This window comes from Zosterops lateralis (genome assembly GCF_965231275.1).
Source record: "Zosterops lateralis genome assembly, chromosome: 1".
In the NCBI taxonomy this organism is placed as follows: Eukaryota; Metazoa; Chordata; class Aves; order Passeriformes; family Zosteropidae; genus Zosterops; species Zosterops lateralis.
Genome location: NC_139762.1, coordinates 115,722,686 through 115,740,946, shown reverse-complemented (window position 1 = coordinate 115,740,946; position 18,261 = coordinate 115,722,686). Strand labels below are relative to the sequence as shown.

The 18,261-nt window shown below is 40.5% G+C and overlaps 1 protein-coding gene across 1 annotated transcript in view; it reads right to left on the bottom strand.

The window, feature by feature from the left end:
- The window catches only part of CHD7 (chromodomain helicase DNA binding protein 7), a 129,962-nt gene that overhangs the window by 85,100 nt on the left and 26,601 nt on the right, over nucleotides 1–18,261 (bottom strand). Inside the window, exon 2 of the mRNA XM_083884904.1 lies at nucleotides 3,337–5,197. Within this exon, the coding sequence (XP_083741030.1) occupies nucleotides 3,337–5,022 (1,686 nt within the window). The 5' untranslated portion in view covers nucleotides 5,023–5,197. The remainder of the gene's footprint in view (nucleotides 1–3,336; nucleotides 5,198–18,261) is intronic.

Here is an 18,261-nt window from a genome sequence, read left to right as displayed (position 1 = left end):
TTGACTCACACAACGTAATGGCCAAGGAATTGACTCTTCTATTATATTTCTAATTATTGTATTTCATTCTTGTTGAGTTTTTCACCACATCTGCATTTGGTGCTCTGCTTTGGGTATATCAACAGCAGCAGCAAATTTTGCCATCTGACTTTTCACTCTCCTCCAGATCATTTATGGTATTTTGGAGAACACAAGCTCACAAGCCCAACACAGATGTCTCCACTGTGAAAACAAGCAAGCTACTCCTGCTCTCTGCTTTGCCCCTTGGTGGATTGCTCTGCCACAGCAGAGCCAGCCTTCCCACCTCATGGCCACCAGGCTCTTCCAAAAACCTTTGGAGAAAAGTGTTTCAAAGGAGGGCCTGACAAACCAAGCACACAGACTGGACATCCCAACATGGCAGTGGTTCTAATGGATCTATCAAACTCCACCGAAGCCAGCAACTCGCTGCTAACATGGTCCTAACAACCATGTCTAGTTTTCAGCTATTAATCAAAACCAGATGAATTGTCAATCACCAGCTTCATCTCACAGCCAAAATAATTTGCAGTTTTCCACACAAGAAAAGAAATAACAAGCCTTGGAATCAACACAGCAATTTCGTTCAACTTAAAAGCAAAAAACTTCACTTTCCTTCCAACATATCTAAAAACAAAACAGTAATTTGGTTAACCACAAGTATTACAGCCTTCCCATGATAAGGCTAGCTTCAAATCACTGAAAAATAATTACTAAGATGACTTCTGTTGATTTTAAACTACATAGTGATTTCCATTTTCACTGACTATATTCATTTTATTGATTCATTTTTTACAAATAAAAACAAACCAGTCATTTAAATAACTGCTTTTCACTGAACAGTTTTCTGCCTACTGACATGAAAAGGAAAACCATGACACAGGAGAGCTACCAACTCTGTATTCAGGCGTAAGAGCAGGGGTTTCGCACATCTGCATTTTTCCCCAGGGAGTGGGGAGGGTTTAAGTTTTCGTTGATTTGAACAATACTCATTTCATCCAAACAGTTTTCAAGGGGGAAACGCCTGCCTGTTAAGAGTTTCATTACTACAGTCAGGGCTCAAACTAATTACTTAAACTGAAGGTACGTTAAAAGTGACTTTTACCAGATAAAAACTTAACCAAAATAAGCTAACAGAGAAGTTACTTGGCTTGCTACAACTGTCTGAATTACTGATTTTAATCAAATAACTGGAGTTATCATGTGGTTTTCCTCTAATTATTTCGTTTAGCACTTACCTTTCTTCAAGCTATTCATTTGCAGTTCAGCACTGTGTAATAGGTTGCATAGCTCATTTAAGGTTTCAGCTGTCTGTTTAACCTCTTCACTGATTAAAGGGAAACAAATGTCCCAAGAACATTTAACAAGCTTGTGCATTTTACAAGTAAACTTTCTTCTCCCAAACCACCTCTTAATGCCAAAAATAGGCTTACTGGATGGTCAGATGAAAACGAGGAATTAATGCTGGTGAAGAACACCACTGCTTTAGGGTACAGTCCACCTCAAGTATTTCCTCCCACATCCTCACCATCACGGGTTATGAAAGATCCTAGTGACACTGGTTTTTGTTCCTTTATTGTCTTAAAAGTCTTACGTTACCATTTCTACAATTTTCTTTCAAGTTTTTTCTGCTAGATGCTTCAGCTCTCATCTTGAGAGTAAAAAAACATGTCTTGTATTTCTTTTTCTCATTCCTACCCTTTCTGTACCGATTTCTCTGTGCTGTCATTACCCCCTCCCCAAATATCCACTCATTTTCACTTTTTCCTAGTCTTGAATTCTCTCCTTTTCATCCTGCTTACCCACACAGTTGGTAAACAGAAGGCATTGGCAAGAGCTGCTCTCTCAGACAAGAACACACAACTTCACCTGCATACAAGAACTGTAATTTAAGTTCTCCAAACAAGGTCTGTGTGTGGAGATGCAGAGAGAGGAAGGGCCAACACAGGCATATAAAATTTCCAACCAACTTTGAGGCAGGCAGGGAAGAGAAAGGTAGTCTTGGATCTTCAAGAGAGATTCCTCCTCTCTCAGACAGTGCACTTTCCCCTTGCCCAGCTTAGCCCCTGATCTCCCCCCCAGGGTTCCCCTCCTCCTCCTCTCTTGCCCGGGGAATGTGGAAGGCTGTCCCAGCTGCTGAGCTGCTCCATGCAGCACTCCTTGTCTGCTGCCTCTCCGCAGCGCATACATGTGATTGCCAGGGCCGGCTCTCGCGGCGGGGAGCAGCGAGCAGGAGCAGCCGGCAGGCAGCAGTGCAGGGGACGGCCGAGCAGCTGCTCTGCGCACGGGCCCAGGACACGGCCCAGGACAGCTGTGTTCATGATTTATTAAGCGTATTGTAGCATCGTGTCATTACGACTGCATTCCAACAATTGTCTCCAAATATTTATGGGCAGAGCGACTTGGCATTAATTACTGACTGATTGGAAAAGAAATAAAATAAACCTTTGATATCTTGACCACTAATTCATCCGGTACCAAAACCTCTTGAATTCTAACTGACCAAGTCAAAAGCAAACAATGGCAAATGAAGATTCCAAAAAGCACTTTTTCAGCTGAACCTTAACATACTAGCAGGTAACCAAACCTGTTAAGCTACAGAGGATCAAGATGTTTTATCATTTTTAGCTTTTAATTGAAAAATGACGTGGAAGCAATACATGGACATCAAAACCTGGCAGATCAGCGCCTCAGTAAAATAAAACTTGAATTCTATTTAACATTTCATTTGAGCCACAAAGATTTAACTTCAGACTGATTCACATTGTTGTCCTCTCCTTGCACAAACTTCTTCCCCATCACTTCTAAGTCTCATTACTTAGTGCTAAAGAAGTTCACGCCAGAAATTCTTTTCATGTGTAACAATTTCAGCTTTAATTTAAAACCACAGAACATTCCCTTAGGATTAAAAAAAAAAAAGCCCCTGGTTTGGCCAAAACAAACACATTATAACACACACTTCTTTCTCCAAGTCGCAAATACAAAAATTTAACAATTAAATTATAATTCTCACATGTGCTTTCCATCTTCTCCCCGAAGGAACCAATATGAAAAAAATAGTATTTATTCAGCTTGTCCTGTTGCTGTATCACATTTTGGTCTATCCATAACACTATCATATAAAAATTACCATAAGGACATTAGAAAGATACCTGAACCTCATTTTACCTTCAGCCTCTGTATACCGAAAAAGCCACGTAACCAGTAACAAACAAGGGAGTAGAACAGGGGCAACTGTTTTGAAACCATAGTTCTTGTGTATCCTGAAAGGCATTTACAATCATTTAAAACATTTTCTACTAATTGGAAGTAGCTTACCTGAAGGACAGGCACTTTTTGTGGTGTGTTTTGTGGTGACTGGTGAAGCTGTGCCCAAGGCTGATGATGAGGATGTGGGGGTGGTGAAGACTGATGGTGTATCCCTGGATGAGGCTGCATGGGAGGACAGGTTGGCATTTGCTGTTGAAAAGACTGCTGTTGACTAGGAAGCTGCTGGCCAGATATTAGTCGCTCTTGTATTGCTTGTGGATCTGCAAGGCCAACACCTGGACAACCATTTGGTCTCATGTGCCCACCCATCTCCCGTGGTGTTGAAGACATACCCATAAACGGACGATTCTGTTGCATGTTTCTGGGGCCCATATTCCTTTGTCCAATTCCCATGGCACCAGGGGGCTGGTGTGACGGCTGAGGATGGGGTATATTTGGGTAACTGCCAACTTCCATTGGTATTCCAGCACTACCAGGTCTAACCTGTGGAGGAGGTGTACCTGCTGGATTACTCATTGCTTTCATAGGTGACATGGGAGGTGGAGAGGCATAAGTTCCCTGAGGCTGTGAAGGGTGCATAGTTTGCGTGTTCATTTGGTTAAGTGAGCCACTAGGGTGGATGGGCTGCTGGTGCATTAGTCCTTGACCACTGTTTGATGGAAATCCGACAGCATTTGGGTATCTTGGTACAGACTGATTCATTGGAGTGTTATTTGTAAGGCCTAAATTCTGATTCATCCCTGTATTATTAACTAATCCCTGATTAAGGTTACTGTAAGGATATCGAGAATACTGCCCTGAGTTGTTTATAGTAGGTGAGGGTACCGTCTGGCTCCGAGAACTAAAATTAAGTGTTTGCGGCCTAACAGCACCCTGCTGGGGAGGATTAGGGGAGAATCTGGGACTGTGGGCTACTGATTCCCCATGGAGAGCAGTAGGGGGATGGTGGTGAAATTGCTGGACTGAGTGTCGCAAAGAAGGTGCCATACTGGGATTCTGCTGGGGCACATGAGACAAGTGGCCAGGTCCTGAGGTGGCAATGAAAGGGTTTCCCTGATTGAGGCCTTCTTGGCCTTGAGAAAACTGGTTCATCCTCTGCTGCTGCGGCTGACCGTGCTGCTGCATTGAAAAATCACCACGAGCCATGTAGTTTCCCATCTGCTGCATGTGCTGAGGATGGCCCTGCCCAGGGGGTCCGGAGGGTGCCTGTGGCGGCTGCGTCGGCTGCGGCTGCTGCTGCTGCTGTTGCTGCTGGTATGGTGCTCTTATCTGGTCTGGCACTTGAACTGCCCGTGGCCCCCACATGGAGCCACTGTCTACAAAGGGTTGCCCGTGTCTTTCGTTCTGCATGCCGGGGTAGACTCCCATCTGACCACCAGCACCGCTGCTGTGAGGAACCTGAGGAACTGGAGGGTTGTGATACTGCGAATGAGGAGACGCGATACCATTCCCAGGGGCATTGCTTATCATCCTGTTCGGCTGATCCATCAGGTGCATTTTCTGCTGTTCGTACTGATTATAGTGATCAAAATGGGTCAACTTGGCTTGGTTTTGATTTGCAGGAGGATGATGAAGAGATGACTGTAAAGGGGGAAATCCTTGATCCATGGGCATTTGCTGACCCATAGGATTCACTGTATTTTCAGGATATCCACATTCTCCAAGACCTTCCAACCCTTCGCTGAAAATATTCCCATCTTCTCCAAACAGACTCATCATTCCTGGATCTGCCATCTTTTTTCAGCACGCAGCTCCTTGGAGCTACAACCAGAATGTTAGTCTGTGCTTCACCTCGGTGAGGTGTTTTGTCCTCAAAGCCTTTAATCCTCAACTAATCTCCTTCATGTCATTCCATATTTCCTTAATTCTTTTGGACCACGCAGTGTCAGGCAAAGTCTGGTTACTGCTCCTAGAAAAAGCAGGGGAAGGGGAGACAAAGAAGAAGATATTGAAATAAATAACATCAGGCAATATAAAGAAAACATACTTGACTGTTTTTTAAATTGCTAGCTAGTTTCAGCCCCCTGAAATACATCTTAAAAATCTATTTCACATTACGAAGGATTCATTAGCTTTATCCAAAGCATTATTATGATAGAGAGTTAGGAAGCAAGCAAAACACTAGCCTTAACCTTAAATTAATCCATTCACTAGACTTCCTAGTGCTCCTTTCTTGGGTGGAACAGAACAAAAGAACACAACACGCAGCAGCAGCAGCTGCCACAGCAGGTAGGCAGATGTATGAATATAGCTGAGCAGCCCATCTGCTGAACTAAAGCCCTGAAAACGTTCTAGTTACCAACAGCATGTCCTTAACCTTATTCCCTTGAGCTGCGTAATCAGATGAGCAAGCAGAAGCACCAAGTCCTATGATGAACTAAAGTTAGTTATAGGCACAACAGATTTTTCAAATGTGTACAGAGATGACCCACTAAATACAGACCAAACTCCAAGACTTAGCCTTTAGGAATTTTTTTTAGCACAGTTTCTTATTTTAATGAATTTGTAAACTGAAAGACATAATGCTTCTTCTCATTTCAGCAAAACTATGTGCTCAGTCTGTGTAAGAAAATCAAATTTAAATGCTTCATCATATGATAGGGTGGATTTCTCAATCCTTATTCTAATTTCCTTTATGATGGCAACACAAAATAATATCATTGGAGTTCATTACTCATCTCCAGCTTATTATGCTACTACTGCAACTACAGCACTTTGGAAAACCACACTGAAGTTTAGTTGTCTCCAGAACTTGAATACTCATTCAAGAGAATTAGTAATGGCAAAAGGACTTGACAAAAAGCTAACCTAACAAGGCACACATTTGGACTTGGGAAATAAAAAGCAAAAAGCAACAACACAGTAACAGAGCAGATTCAGAAAAGTTCTAATTCAGGTTTTCCACAGGGAAGACTGATCTATTCTGAAATGTGTTCCCCATCCTCTTCCCACAAGAACTCTAAAGATTTGTTTGGACCCATTTTTTATGAACAAAGGTAGCCTACTGCTGTCTTTTCTTCTTAAAAACATAATTTTAGACACTGTGTCTTACATGCAAAATAAACTTTAAAACAATAATCAAGAGAGCTCATACCCTTAGCAAGTAAAACTATTTCTGTATCTTAGTTGTAATTCAGTGGCAACTCTACTTGCAGATTCCCTTAACTGCCCTTAACCAGCAACCAAAGAAAAGAAGATTTACAAGTTTATGTTTCACATAAGTGAAGGAAAGATGCTTTTCAGTTGCTTTGGATGCAAAATGCCAGACCAGACTGACTGAAGGTGATTTGTCCCAGACAAGTTTTAGGGAGAAAATATCAGCACATTCATTACCCTTCTTGTAGCCACTGTCAAGCGGACCTTCTACAGTATGAAGCAGAGGGCAAGAGGAAAGGCACAAGCATTTATCACTCCTCTTAAAATAGCATTTGAATGTCACCTTTAAAACCACACTCTTAAATCTCTTTAGTGCTCGGCTGGGATATTAACACTTCCTAAATCACTTGGAGGTAAACTCCTATGAGCCATCTTCATATCTCTAATATCTATTTGGTTTTATTTCATTTCCATTATTAGGCAGAAGCCATCTGTAATATTTACCACCTCATTCAGTTTATTAGAGCACACCAAGAGGAAGTTTCAACAAGGTGAGAAGGAACCTCCTTCACCAAAAGAAGCTTTTGCTATTACACTGCTCCAGAGCAGACCAGTCATGGTGAAGATCCTGATTGCTCAAGGACTTCTGGCACTGTAACTAGTGATGCTTACTGCCATTGGCAGCTGTTAAAGCTGGACATCAGTGTGCACTGAGGGTCTCTATCTAACAGAACAGCCTCTTTGCCTGGAAATCCTAAAAAGCAGAGCACACAGCAACTGTTAACTCACAACCACTGATGTAATCTGGGCAATATCAAACTGGAGCCGAGTAGATCTCACCCATCACAAACAGGAACAGCCACACAGTTATGAACATGTAAGAATTTCCACTCATTTTATTATATAAATCATGCCTGCTAAAAGAACCATTTTTTAAGACAAGCAGGCTCCACTCTCCTGAAACACTAATGAAACTTTATAACAAGCTAACAGAGCTTTCTTCTCTCCAGAAACAAGGTTACAAGCATCAAGCATGCATTTGAATCTGCTTTGTTTACTGTTTTTCAGCTGACAAGCTTCCAATAAAATTCAGGCCAGTCAGCCACTGATAGCAGTCAACATCAGCTTACAGTAGCTTGGATATGCTACTATACCCAGAGAACCAAACTAAAATAGGTTAAGGGTTTTGTTTTACTAAACACACATTATTTCTGTTCAGCTCACACCATACCAGTTTGCAGTTCTGGGCTAAGAACTATCCCTTACAATGCAGGAGGTGTGCTAGGGAACCTACTACTGGCCTGGCTTCCTGAGCACTCTTTCAAAAGCAAAGTAACCTTTACATTTACAATGCAGTTTGTAAACAAACAAATCCATCATCTAAATTAAGAGTAAAAACACGGTTTGCCATTATGTGATTTTAGATTTGCATTTTTAACTGGGACAAGAATCAACTTCATGTTTGAGCTCTGGATGTTTAAGTTAACTATGTCCGAAACATAGTATATGGCCACGGTAAAGAAGACGTCTCAAATTTTAGGAGTATTTCTTCAAATTTAAGTCGAGCCTCAAATTTAATGACCACAGCCCTTAACAGTCAGTTGTGCTCTTGCCAAACCTTATTCTACTTTCCCCAATAAAAGTCACACCTCTGATGTGATATATGGCTAACAGCAGCTGTTGAAACATGAAAGACAGTAGCAGCTACAGCCTGATCAAAATAAATTAACCAATGTTTTGATAAGGAAACAGTCAATACTGGAATTACCTACTAACTTCTCAACCTTCTGTTCTAACAGTGTACATCTAGGTAGTTTAGCAAGTCACAAGAGTCATTGCTTTATTTTAAGTTGCAACTATGTCTGCTTCTTTCAAAACAAAAGAAAGTCAACATACAAATAAAAGTAGAACGTGTATCAAGCAATAATTTTAGTTAAAATACCCATTCAGACCACTGTTCACTTCCCCATAAATGCAGACATACTAGCAGCAAAACTAACTAACTAACTACAGCTTACAGTATTTTTTTTTATTAAATAGTCTAAAATAAAGGATGGTACATCTTCTCTCCATTCCTGCAACTTAAAACCAACATACACAGAAGCAGCGACTGTTTCTTGGGTACAAAGCAAAGAGTATCTGAACCCTTAGAAAGGTGGATAGTTGAAACAAAGTATGAATGTATGAAACGACAGTGAATTTTTTTTTATTGCCATCTTAAGCTATACAGGTTCTGCTATAAAATTCTATCACTTTTCTGTTCCTGAGCATGAAAGATGGCTCCAAGAAGACTGACCTAAAGAGTCAATGAATATATTTCGTTAAGTCTGCCTAGACAGCCTATTTCTGTTCAAAGCAGTGGTGCGATCCCAACCACCAGAACACAGTCAATTGCTTAACAACCCTGTTGTCTCAACAGACAAAGCTTACATTTACTCCAGTTTGCAACATTCCAGTCCTTAACAGCTAGATCTCAAATTTAAGTAGCAGTTAACCATTGTACAGCTTAATATTCCAAAGCTGCATGCACTCAGTTGTCTTCGGCAGCTTCCCACTTTTATAAGTTGAACTAAACTGGCTGCTAAATACACATAACTCATCTAGGGCTGCCGGCACTAAAAACCTGAATTTCATTAGTTTTGCTCCCAAAGCAGCAGAGGCAGGCAGTCAAGACCAGGAAGCAGAAAGGGCAGCACACACATGCCCATGCCCTCCACACCATCCTGACATTCTGCCCAACAAAAGAACATTTTGTAAATCAACAGGTTCCCTGATTCAGCTATCAACCCTTCTATAGAAGACATTCAGCAGCACCTGGCTGTGCAGCAAAAAAACTGAATAAACAGAAGGTGAAAAGGCAACTAATACTGACTGCTCCACGCTCAAAATGACATGTGTCATGCAGAGTTATATTTTTACAGCTATTAGTTGATACCTCTGTCAAAACTCTGAAGTACTTGACAGACACAAACAAACCAGCTACTCACATAATGGAAGTATGCCCTTACATACAATGCAATAAACACCACAAGTACCGTACTATTTTGAAGAACTAGGCTTAAAAAAAGACCTCTCGTGCTAAAAAACAATACCATGCCAAAGGTCATTTTGAGACCAGAGCCTCAAAATGTAGGATTAAACATTAGGGTACTAAATCTGCATTTAAACATTGCACATTTAAACTGCTTTTCAAAACTGCTAAGCTCCTGCTGGCTGTTAGGGGTAGTAATTTAAGCATTTGCCGCATGGAAGGACATGACATAAATGACAGCAATGAAAGTCACATTCTCATTTTACTCACAAAGTTGAAGGAAAACATTCACCAAAAACTTCATAAACACATGTAACACCATGACAACATCAAAAAAAGTCACGACAAGACATTCAAATTGGGCAAGATGGCTGGTGAGGCTTCTACATTTCACCTCCCTCACCTACTGAGCACACAGCACTGCTGATGCCAGGACAGTTATGCAAGTGCCTGACCATGTCCGTGGGAAGCATGCCTCATCTCCTGCGTGCTTAATGCTTACTTTTCACTGCTGTCACAGATGCCACACATGGTACGTTCCTCCTGCATATAGATTAGCCAAAATATAAGACCAGACCTGTAAAGTGATTGCAACATCATTTCTGACTGCAGCTTCCAAAGAAACTTTGTTTCCTGAATGCCTGAAGACCTTTTTTTTTTTTTAAGATTCACTTAGAATGCTTTCCTACTATTCACTTCACACAGCACAGCTGTGTTAAAAATTAAGTCCGTATAGTTCAGACATCAAAGGATGGCAGGAATCTCGTTCCCCCTCGTCCCAGGAAAGGAAGACAGGACTCGCAGAGATGAAAAGAATGACCTGATGCACTTCAGGAATATTCTGACTTAGTGTGAAGCATCAGCAAATATGACTTAAGCATTTCTGAAAAGTTTAGTTTCACCTTTATCTTAGTAAAATTCAGTTAATTCTTCACAGAAATACATCCTTAGAAGAATTTGCAATACCAACTTAAAGGCTGTCAATGTCTCTAGTTAAAATAAGAAGCAAGGGGGAGGGGGGAAGAAATCCTCAGGTGTCTTTCCTCAAAGGTCACAGGTTTTGCCAATGTGCAATCAGCTAAAATACCATAAATGATATTCAGTAACAATTTTTGCCAAGAAATCCACAAAATCCTACATTTCTCATAAAATTGTCCCGCAAAAGCTAGACTGCATTTTATTTCCTTAATGTATGATGTACGTTGGCAAAAACAGGCTTTCACCGAGGCAACTGAGGGCACTACAGCCTTCGAATATTTGGCAGCTTGCTACTGTCAAGCAGCTGATGCAGGAATGACCAGCCCAGAGTTCAGCCTGTGCCACACATTCGGAAACAATATCCTTCGTCATTCAAGTTCACAGGAGCTCTGATAGGAGACCACAGCAGCGTCACTTGGGAGGACTCTGATGCAAACCCAGTGAGCCTCACTGTTACATCACACAAAGGCATTCGCCAGAACAGTTGGGCTGCAAACTCTTTGCCCTAACATGGGAACACTGCTAATTTTAAGTCAGCACCTATAACACTACAAAAGAAGCCTCAGCTTATCTTCTTTTTCCTGATCAGAAGAAAAAGAAGAAAGTTTAGAGCCATTTATTAGAGCACGTACTTGGAGGCCTTTAATGAGACAACCAGAGGAATAAACATTAAAAAAATAATAATTACATTTAAGTACATTATAAGCATGAGGTGGGAGAAGAGGGAACAAACCTAATCTAGAAATATTTCAGTTTTAGTGTTACGTAACCTGGAATTTTAAGAGGCCCTTTTCATTGCAGGACCACTCTCCCTCCCAACCTAAGTTTAAAACACAGACGTGAGGTGCTTTATCTAAAAATAGTCCCAGATAAGCAAGAGAAACAACTGCCGTCGCAAAAAAATATTTCAAGAATACTCTTCAAAACATTTGACAGAGGTGTTAACCTTGCAAATAACTCCATAAAGGGGAGCAGTAACATGCTTAACGTGGCCTTTTAATTGAAGTTTGACCATGACAAGGCAGCAGTATAGCCAATATTAAAAAAAAAAAAAATTAAAAAAATTAAAAAAAAAAAAAAAAGAAAAAAGAAAGAAAAAATTAAAAAAAAAAAAAAAGAAGGAAAAAAAAGAAGGAAAAAAAAAAAAAAGAAAAAAAAACAACATCCCACAAAAACACAAACAAAATCGCATGGGCTACATGGCTGCCTTGTTTTGTTGGGCTGGGGACACTGAGCCGAGCGCTCACCGCGGCTGTGCAATGGCCAGGCGAGCACAAAGCCCTGGCAGGGCCAGCGGGGCGGTGGTGTCAGGGAGAAGACTTATATTGTCGCCATCAGTCACCCAGAAATCCCCTCGCAATTACATTCCCCTCTCAGGCTGACACTAAACCGGCCCGGGCGCTCAGGAGGTGGGGCCAGCGGCGACCCCGCTGGGGCGCTGAAAAAACACCCCGCGCAACCGATGGCTCCGGGCTTTTTGTGCACCTACTGCAGTTGTCACTGATTAACCAACTGATCTGGCAATTTCCTACATTCTTTTGCATTTAAAAAGGATCTGAGGGGCCCGAGAGCCATCCCCTCGCATATCCCCGGGGGGCGGGAGGCCGCGCCCGTCCTGCTGGGCCGGGGCCCTCCTCCCCCAGCGCGGGCCTGCAGCTGAAAATAATTTATCTGCTCGCTCCGCCGGGCTCCCGGCACATGCGATTGGGAGGCAAACGTATCCATCAGGGATAAACTTGAGCACAAAGACAGGCGGAGTGTCAGAGGATACAAAAGGGCAGAGGTCGCGGCGGGGAGCGGGAGGATTTGCGCGGGGCAGGGCGGGCAGGGCAGGGCAGGGCAGGGCAGGGCGCCATGGCCGCCGCACCGAGCGCTGGGCCCGGCCTGCCCCTGCCCCTGCCCGGGTAAACAAAGCCCAGCCACCAACGCCGGAATAAACCCGCTGGAAACAACGAAATAACCAATAACCGGAGGGGTTATATTGGTTATAACAGGGCTCTGAGTAACACGGGGCCTTTCCCCGCTCCCCTCGCCGAAAGCGGCTCGGGGTGTTTACACCCAGAAAGTTGGGAACTGTAAAAATTCATGAGGTGAAGACTCAAATGTTTCCCAGAGTTTTCTGAACGTGTGATTTTCACCGAAATGTATTTTTTAAATCAGGGGCAGGTTTTAAGATTTAATGGTATCCCAAAAGGCTATTTCCAGCTATAGAATTATGAGCGCTTTAAAGTAGCCAGAGCCTGTGTTTTACTTTACCTGTTACAAGGCCAATACAATCATGTTTCATTCATAGTTTATGAAGTCTGAAAAACCACTTGATGAAATTACAGTCTACCGATACCACACATGGTATATTTGTCCACGTATATTTTATAATCATTTCAATTTATGACTTGTACTTAAGAGTCATTTTCCTGTACATGTGTTCTTCATAAATAGCGGTAGATCGCAGTCTGCGCTCGTACAGGAACCGCATATCCACACTCATTTCTGCGAAGATAAATACACCCCGTGCACCCAAAGGGAAAAGGCAGTTCCCACACGACTAAAGAGAACACACTTCAGGACCACGGAACAAAATGGTAGTTCTCCCTTACACTCTTTACATGTGGCAAGATGAATCGTCCTACATCTGAACTTAAGCTCTCACTCAACTTCCAGTATTGATGATCCCTTTTGCCTTATACACTTAAGCACACTGTCTTGACCCTTTCAGCAAAGAAAAAAATTATTACATATTACACCAGGAAAAGATTACAAATTGTCTTTTTTAGAAGAAGATAACATCAGCATTTCCTAATGTATTTTAAATGAAATCACACAGTGATTGGCTTGGGTTGGAAGGGACCTTGGAGACCATCTCAAGACCCAAACATTGGATTTTACAAATTTAAAAATTTCTTCTTTTTTTTTTAGAGATTTTAACTTAGTTACAAGAAAGACCTGTAACATCAAACCAATTATGTATTTTATCATATGCTATAGATAATTTAAAAGAAAAGTTAAATTATTTCACCTACTTAAAATTGGCCACAAAGAAAAAAAGTTTGGGAAGGGAGAGTGTGAAGACAGATAGTACACTGCAAAACAGAATATACTAAATGGAGTAAATAGATTTTAGAAAACTTCATTTAGTGCCTGGACCATTGGGTGGGTCCAGTAATGTCCCATAGAATACAGAGGACAGCTGAGATACAAGACAGATACTCAAGTCATCTTCTACAACTACTGTTAATCGGGCTACTTAAATTTGAGGTGTTTAACATAATTAATATATGCACCTCAAACATTCTATTGTTTTTTTGGAGAAGGATATGCCCAAAAAAGGAGTTTATTCCTGGTCAGTGCAATGGAAGGATGCTCTTGCACATACAAATAAAGTCTGACTTTTTGGGGGGTTTTCTGTTGGTTTGTTTTTTAACATAACACAGTCATCATCAATACTTTACTCAAACCACAACATAAACAGCTGTACCAAGCTGTTCTCCCCAATGGACAATGCCAAGGGAAAAGTGTGGAACTCTCAACAGCTTCTAGTGTATAAGACTAAGATATGTAAGAGTAAGCCCAAGTTCACTCAGACATGGAAAAGGCATGCCTAGACAGCATAAGTAATAGTGCCAGAAATTTAAAAATTGCACTGGGGACTGGCAAGTGAGTGCAACCCTTGTCACTTCTCATGTGCAGTGTGGCCCTTCTGTCTAAGCAAGACTGAGCTCAATGCTTTTCCTCCAAAAAAGCAGATTAAAAGGGAAGACAACCAAATTTTCTTGTGCAAAACTTTAATGGAACATCAAGTTCCTTTGTGAAGTTTTTCCTTCACACAGAAGAAAAGCAACTGGGATGTTTTCAAGCATCTTGCTTAATGGATTTGCAGTTCTAAAATTACTCCAGGATAGTTAAGTTCAAATGAACAAAAAGAACCTTCCAGGGAAAAATTTATCGTGTAAAATTCTAGAACTATGCAATTTCACTCCCTTCTCATCAAGATTTTGAAGAACTTGGAAGTAGCTGTCTTTTGATGTGCAAACTGCTGACACAGAACACAGAGTTACAGACACTCAAACTACTGCAACCAACAGGAGCAGCTGACATTCATCAACCACATTTTTTTTTACACCCAACAGGAAAGTTCTTGAGCTACTTTTGGTTCCTCACAAGCTCGGCAGAGATAAATGATGGACATATGAAAGCAGTGCTGCATTCACAGATTAGGTGTGAAAGAGAATTTTTACTCATCTAGAACTGAACTTGGAAAGCAATTCCACTTCATGCTATGCTCCACCTTCTCTCGAAAAGCAGGACTAAACTTAATTTTTTCTAATAGAATGCACTGTCTTCACTGTTCTTCATGATTCACAATCTATTTAAATTACCTGTTAAGCTTATCAATTTCACTGCAACATCTGCAGAGCATTAGAACTTTCCACACCCTTTTCAGTTAAAATAAACTTTAAAAAACTCTTAAGCCCCCTAAAACCCAAATAAACAAACCCAAAACAAAACTTTCCACATTGCCCTCCCTTCAATAAGCCCAAAATTTTACTTCTACTCACAAAAAACTTTGAGGATAAAATCTAGGGTAGAGAGTCAGGGGGGATTTTGTGTGTTTTGTTTTATTTTGTGTGGGTTTTTTTGTTTTTGTTGCTTTTGTTGTGGTTTTTTTTGAAGTAGGAAAAGCAAGAAAATTAAAGGAGTGGGCAGGTTGCCTAAAAGACTAGAGTATTATTTTACAAGCATAAGAAATAGGGAGGCTTATTTTGATAATTTTGGAAGAGTTTGATTGCAAACTTTGCTTGACTAGCAATTTCTTTTGTGTTTGTAAATACCTGGAAATTTGCTCATTAAAAAAACCCAAGCAAACCCATTTAAGTAGCAAGGATCCCAGAACAGGAGACTTGAGGACTCTTAATCCACTACTATATGAAGACTTCTACCATACAGATTTGTGTAAATAGCCAAGTTTAGACAATTTCACCTACTATTCAGAGTCCAGTTCTCAGAACAAGACCTACAATGACTAATGAATTATCTATGCAACAGTGCAATATAGAAACACTCCTAGGAAAATCTTTTTCCTATCAAGAGTCGAAAACCTGCTAGTTAAAGGTGAATAAACTCTAATAGCTAAAAGTGCATGCCTTTGCTTATCAACTATGTCGTGAGGACAATCAGAACAGGTACAAAGAACTCTGAATTTCCAGTGCTAAACACTTCCAAAGTTACATTATCTCTACCAAAAAAAAAAAAAAAAAAAAAAAAAAAAAAAAAAAAAAAAAAAAAAAAAAAAAAAGCCTCATCCAGAATAAGATAGCCACCAAAAGACTGAAAGATTACACTATGTTTTACTTAAGCATTAGTAAATGGCATTATTGTAGCATAGACTTAGATCACCTGAACCCAAAAATAAAGTGCACAGCTGAGGAAAAAGCATGGATGAGGCTCTACTAGAGATCAATTGATTTAGAAGTCATAGGAATTAGTGGCAGATTAAAGATTTACACTGTATTAGCAAATATTATTTGGATCTACAGCTGAGACTCAGGTAACTGTTTAATTAATTATGCCTGCAAAGTAATAAAATCTAGCTCCTTGTCCCTCCAATTACATGTACTATATAAAACTAGTTATGAAAGTAGAAGTACATAAAATTACCTGAAAGGGAGGATGAACTGCCTGCTGTCACTACACAATGAGCTTTCCTGACCAACATTTTACAGTACCTTTTAAATTACCATATTTGACCACAAAGCATCATCCAAAAATCTAAAACACATAAAAGCATGATTCTTCCTTTCCTATTCTGCTCAGCACTTGAAATCCATTGTACCTGTGTCTTCAGGCAACAGTTATCTCAAAGTTTAGTCTTGAAATAGAAGCAAGAGAGATCAGTTCAGAGAAGTCCATGTTATGTCCTCAAGTGAGACTGCAGCTTCAAAGCAAAGCAAGCAATGAAACAGCACACCTCAGTAACAGCCAGTCATCAGAATCAGGCTCCTCTGGACACTGTATACCAGTGTGCCAAGCTTGGACAGGGATGAATTGTTCAGGAAGAAAATGCTATTTGAGACACTTCGGTGCTTACCACTCACAAATAAATGAAGACTTAATAGACTGATCTTCTACCACCTGGTCTTTCTATGAACTGTTAAGGAGGCTCTTTTGCCTGCCATTTCCCTCAAAGCCAAGTCTTAATTCCCAGTGCAATGGATGTCAACACCAACTGCACCTATCGTATCCCCACAGCACTCAATACATTCTGCACAGCTCAAAAACCAGAAGTGAAGAGTCAAGCAAAAAGTACTGGAGCCAGCTCCATTGTGATGTCTACAAGGCAGTAGCAATAGCAACAGCTTCAACCAGATTTGCTCATCAGGATTGTCAAGAGTTCCAGCCTTCTTCTGAGCATCCAGGTAAGCCAGCTGCCACCTTCCCTTTCATACGCACTCCTCACTAGTCAGCCATGCCTCTCACAGCAGCCTTGGGTTACACAACAGGCTGCCCTGTGATCATATTCAAAAGATGTTGCTGCCAAAAATTAGACATATTTATTTAAAATTAAGACTTCTTTGTGTGTGTCTTCTTTTTTTTCCTCTGGGGAAGGCTGTATTTGTGTTTAATTTGTGGCTACTTATAGATTAACTTTCTAGTGGCAGGCTAAGTGAAGGTTTTATTGAACAAACTGTAAGCTTTAGACTTGGCAATATTGACAGTCTCTTATCAAAAAAAAAGTATCTATACTTATATGCAAAACCATAAATGGCATCAGACATTTTTCTGATTATTTAATACCTACATTTTTAGGCACCTGCATTTATAAGTGCACTGGTTAGATGTTAGTAACACTAAATGCTAAATGATGTATGTATTCTAGTAACTCTTCCTGACGCCTCCATATAAAATGGATTCTTTAGAATGAATGGAACGTGCTACGAAACAAGAATTACTGTGTATTTATAACCTTTTCAGTAATCAGTAATTGAAGCATTAGGTAAAAAGAAAAACCATCAAGAAAACCCAAACAAAACCACTTCAACATCTGTGTGCTTAAAAGGAAAAATTCCCCTATTCTTTAGGGATATCAAGATTGTAAACAGCATCGCATACAGGAAGGATTATTACATTTTCCACAATATCAAGATGCTCTACGAAGAAACAGGTGAAATCACTTTTTCTGTCTGCAATAAACATATAATTCAATTTAGTTCAGTCAGCTCCACAGTATCAGCCTGGTCCACAAATAGCCCTTGTTGATAATCTGAGAATTTGAGATTGTTGCTATGGCCATGACATGCTACTTTACCTGAGGATCAACAGTTAATTTTTCATGTCCCACACCTATGCCCTATGTCTTCTTCACAACAAGGACAAAACCGAGCTCTCTCTCACACCTTCTAAAACACTGAGTGAGGTAACAGCATTAAAGCTGGAGGAGATTTACGGTAAGGTGCAGAAGAGCACTAAAAAAGCCTTTTTCTGCAGAGTTGGAGCCAACTAAAACAAGTTTAAACCAGAGTTTCATTTGAGAGGCAAGGAGAAAGTATACATCAACAAAGCAGTGATGCAAGGAACATCTACAAGATAGAAATCTATGGAGCATCTCTATTTCAAACCTGTGATGGCAATATGGGCCAATCATTTATACTTAGTTGGAAAAGCAGTGTCCATCTTATTTCACCAGAGAAATTTTTCTGCCTTTTAAGGATACAAATTAAATGGTGCTATAGAACACTCTGAAATCTTTTTACAGTTTTCACAAACTTCACATTTCACAGGAGCCAGAGACCATCCAGCCAGTTTCCCCTAGTTTTCTGACCTAAGCATATGCAGTTTTGAGTGAATTGAAACCCAGATAACTACTGAAACAT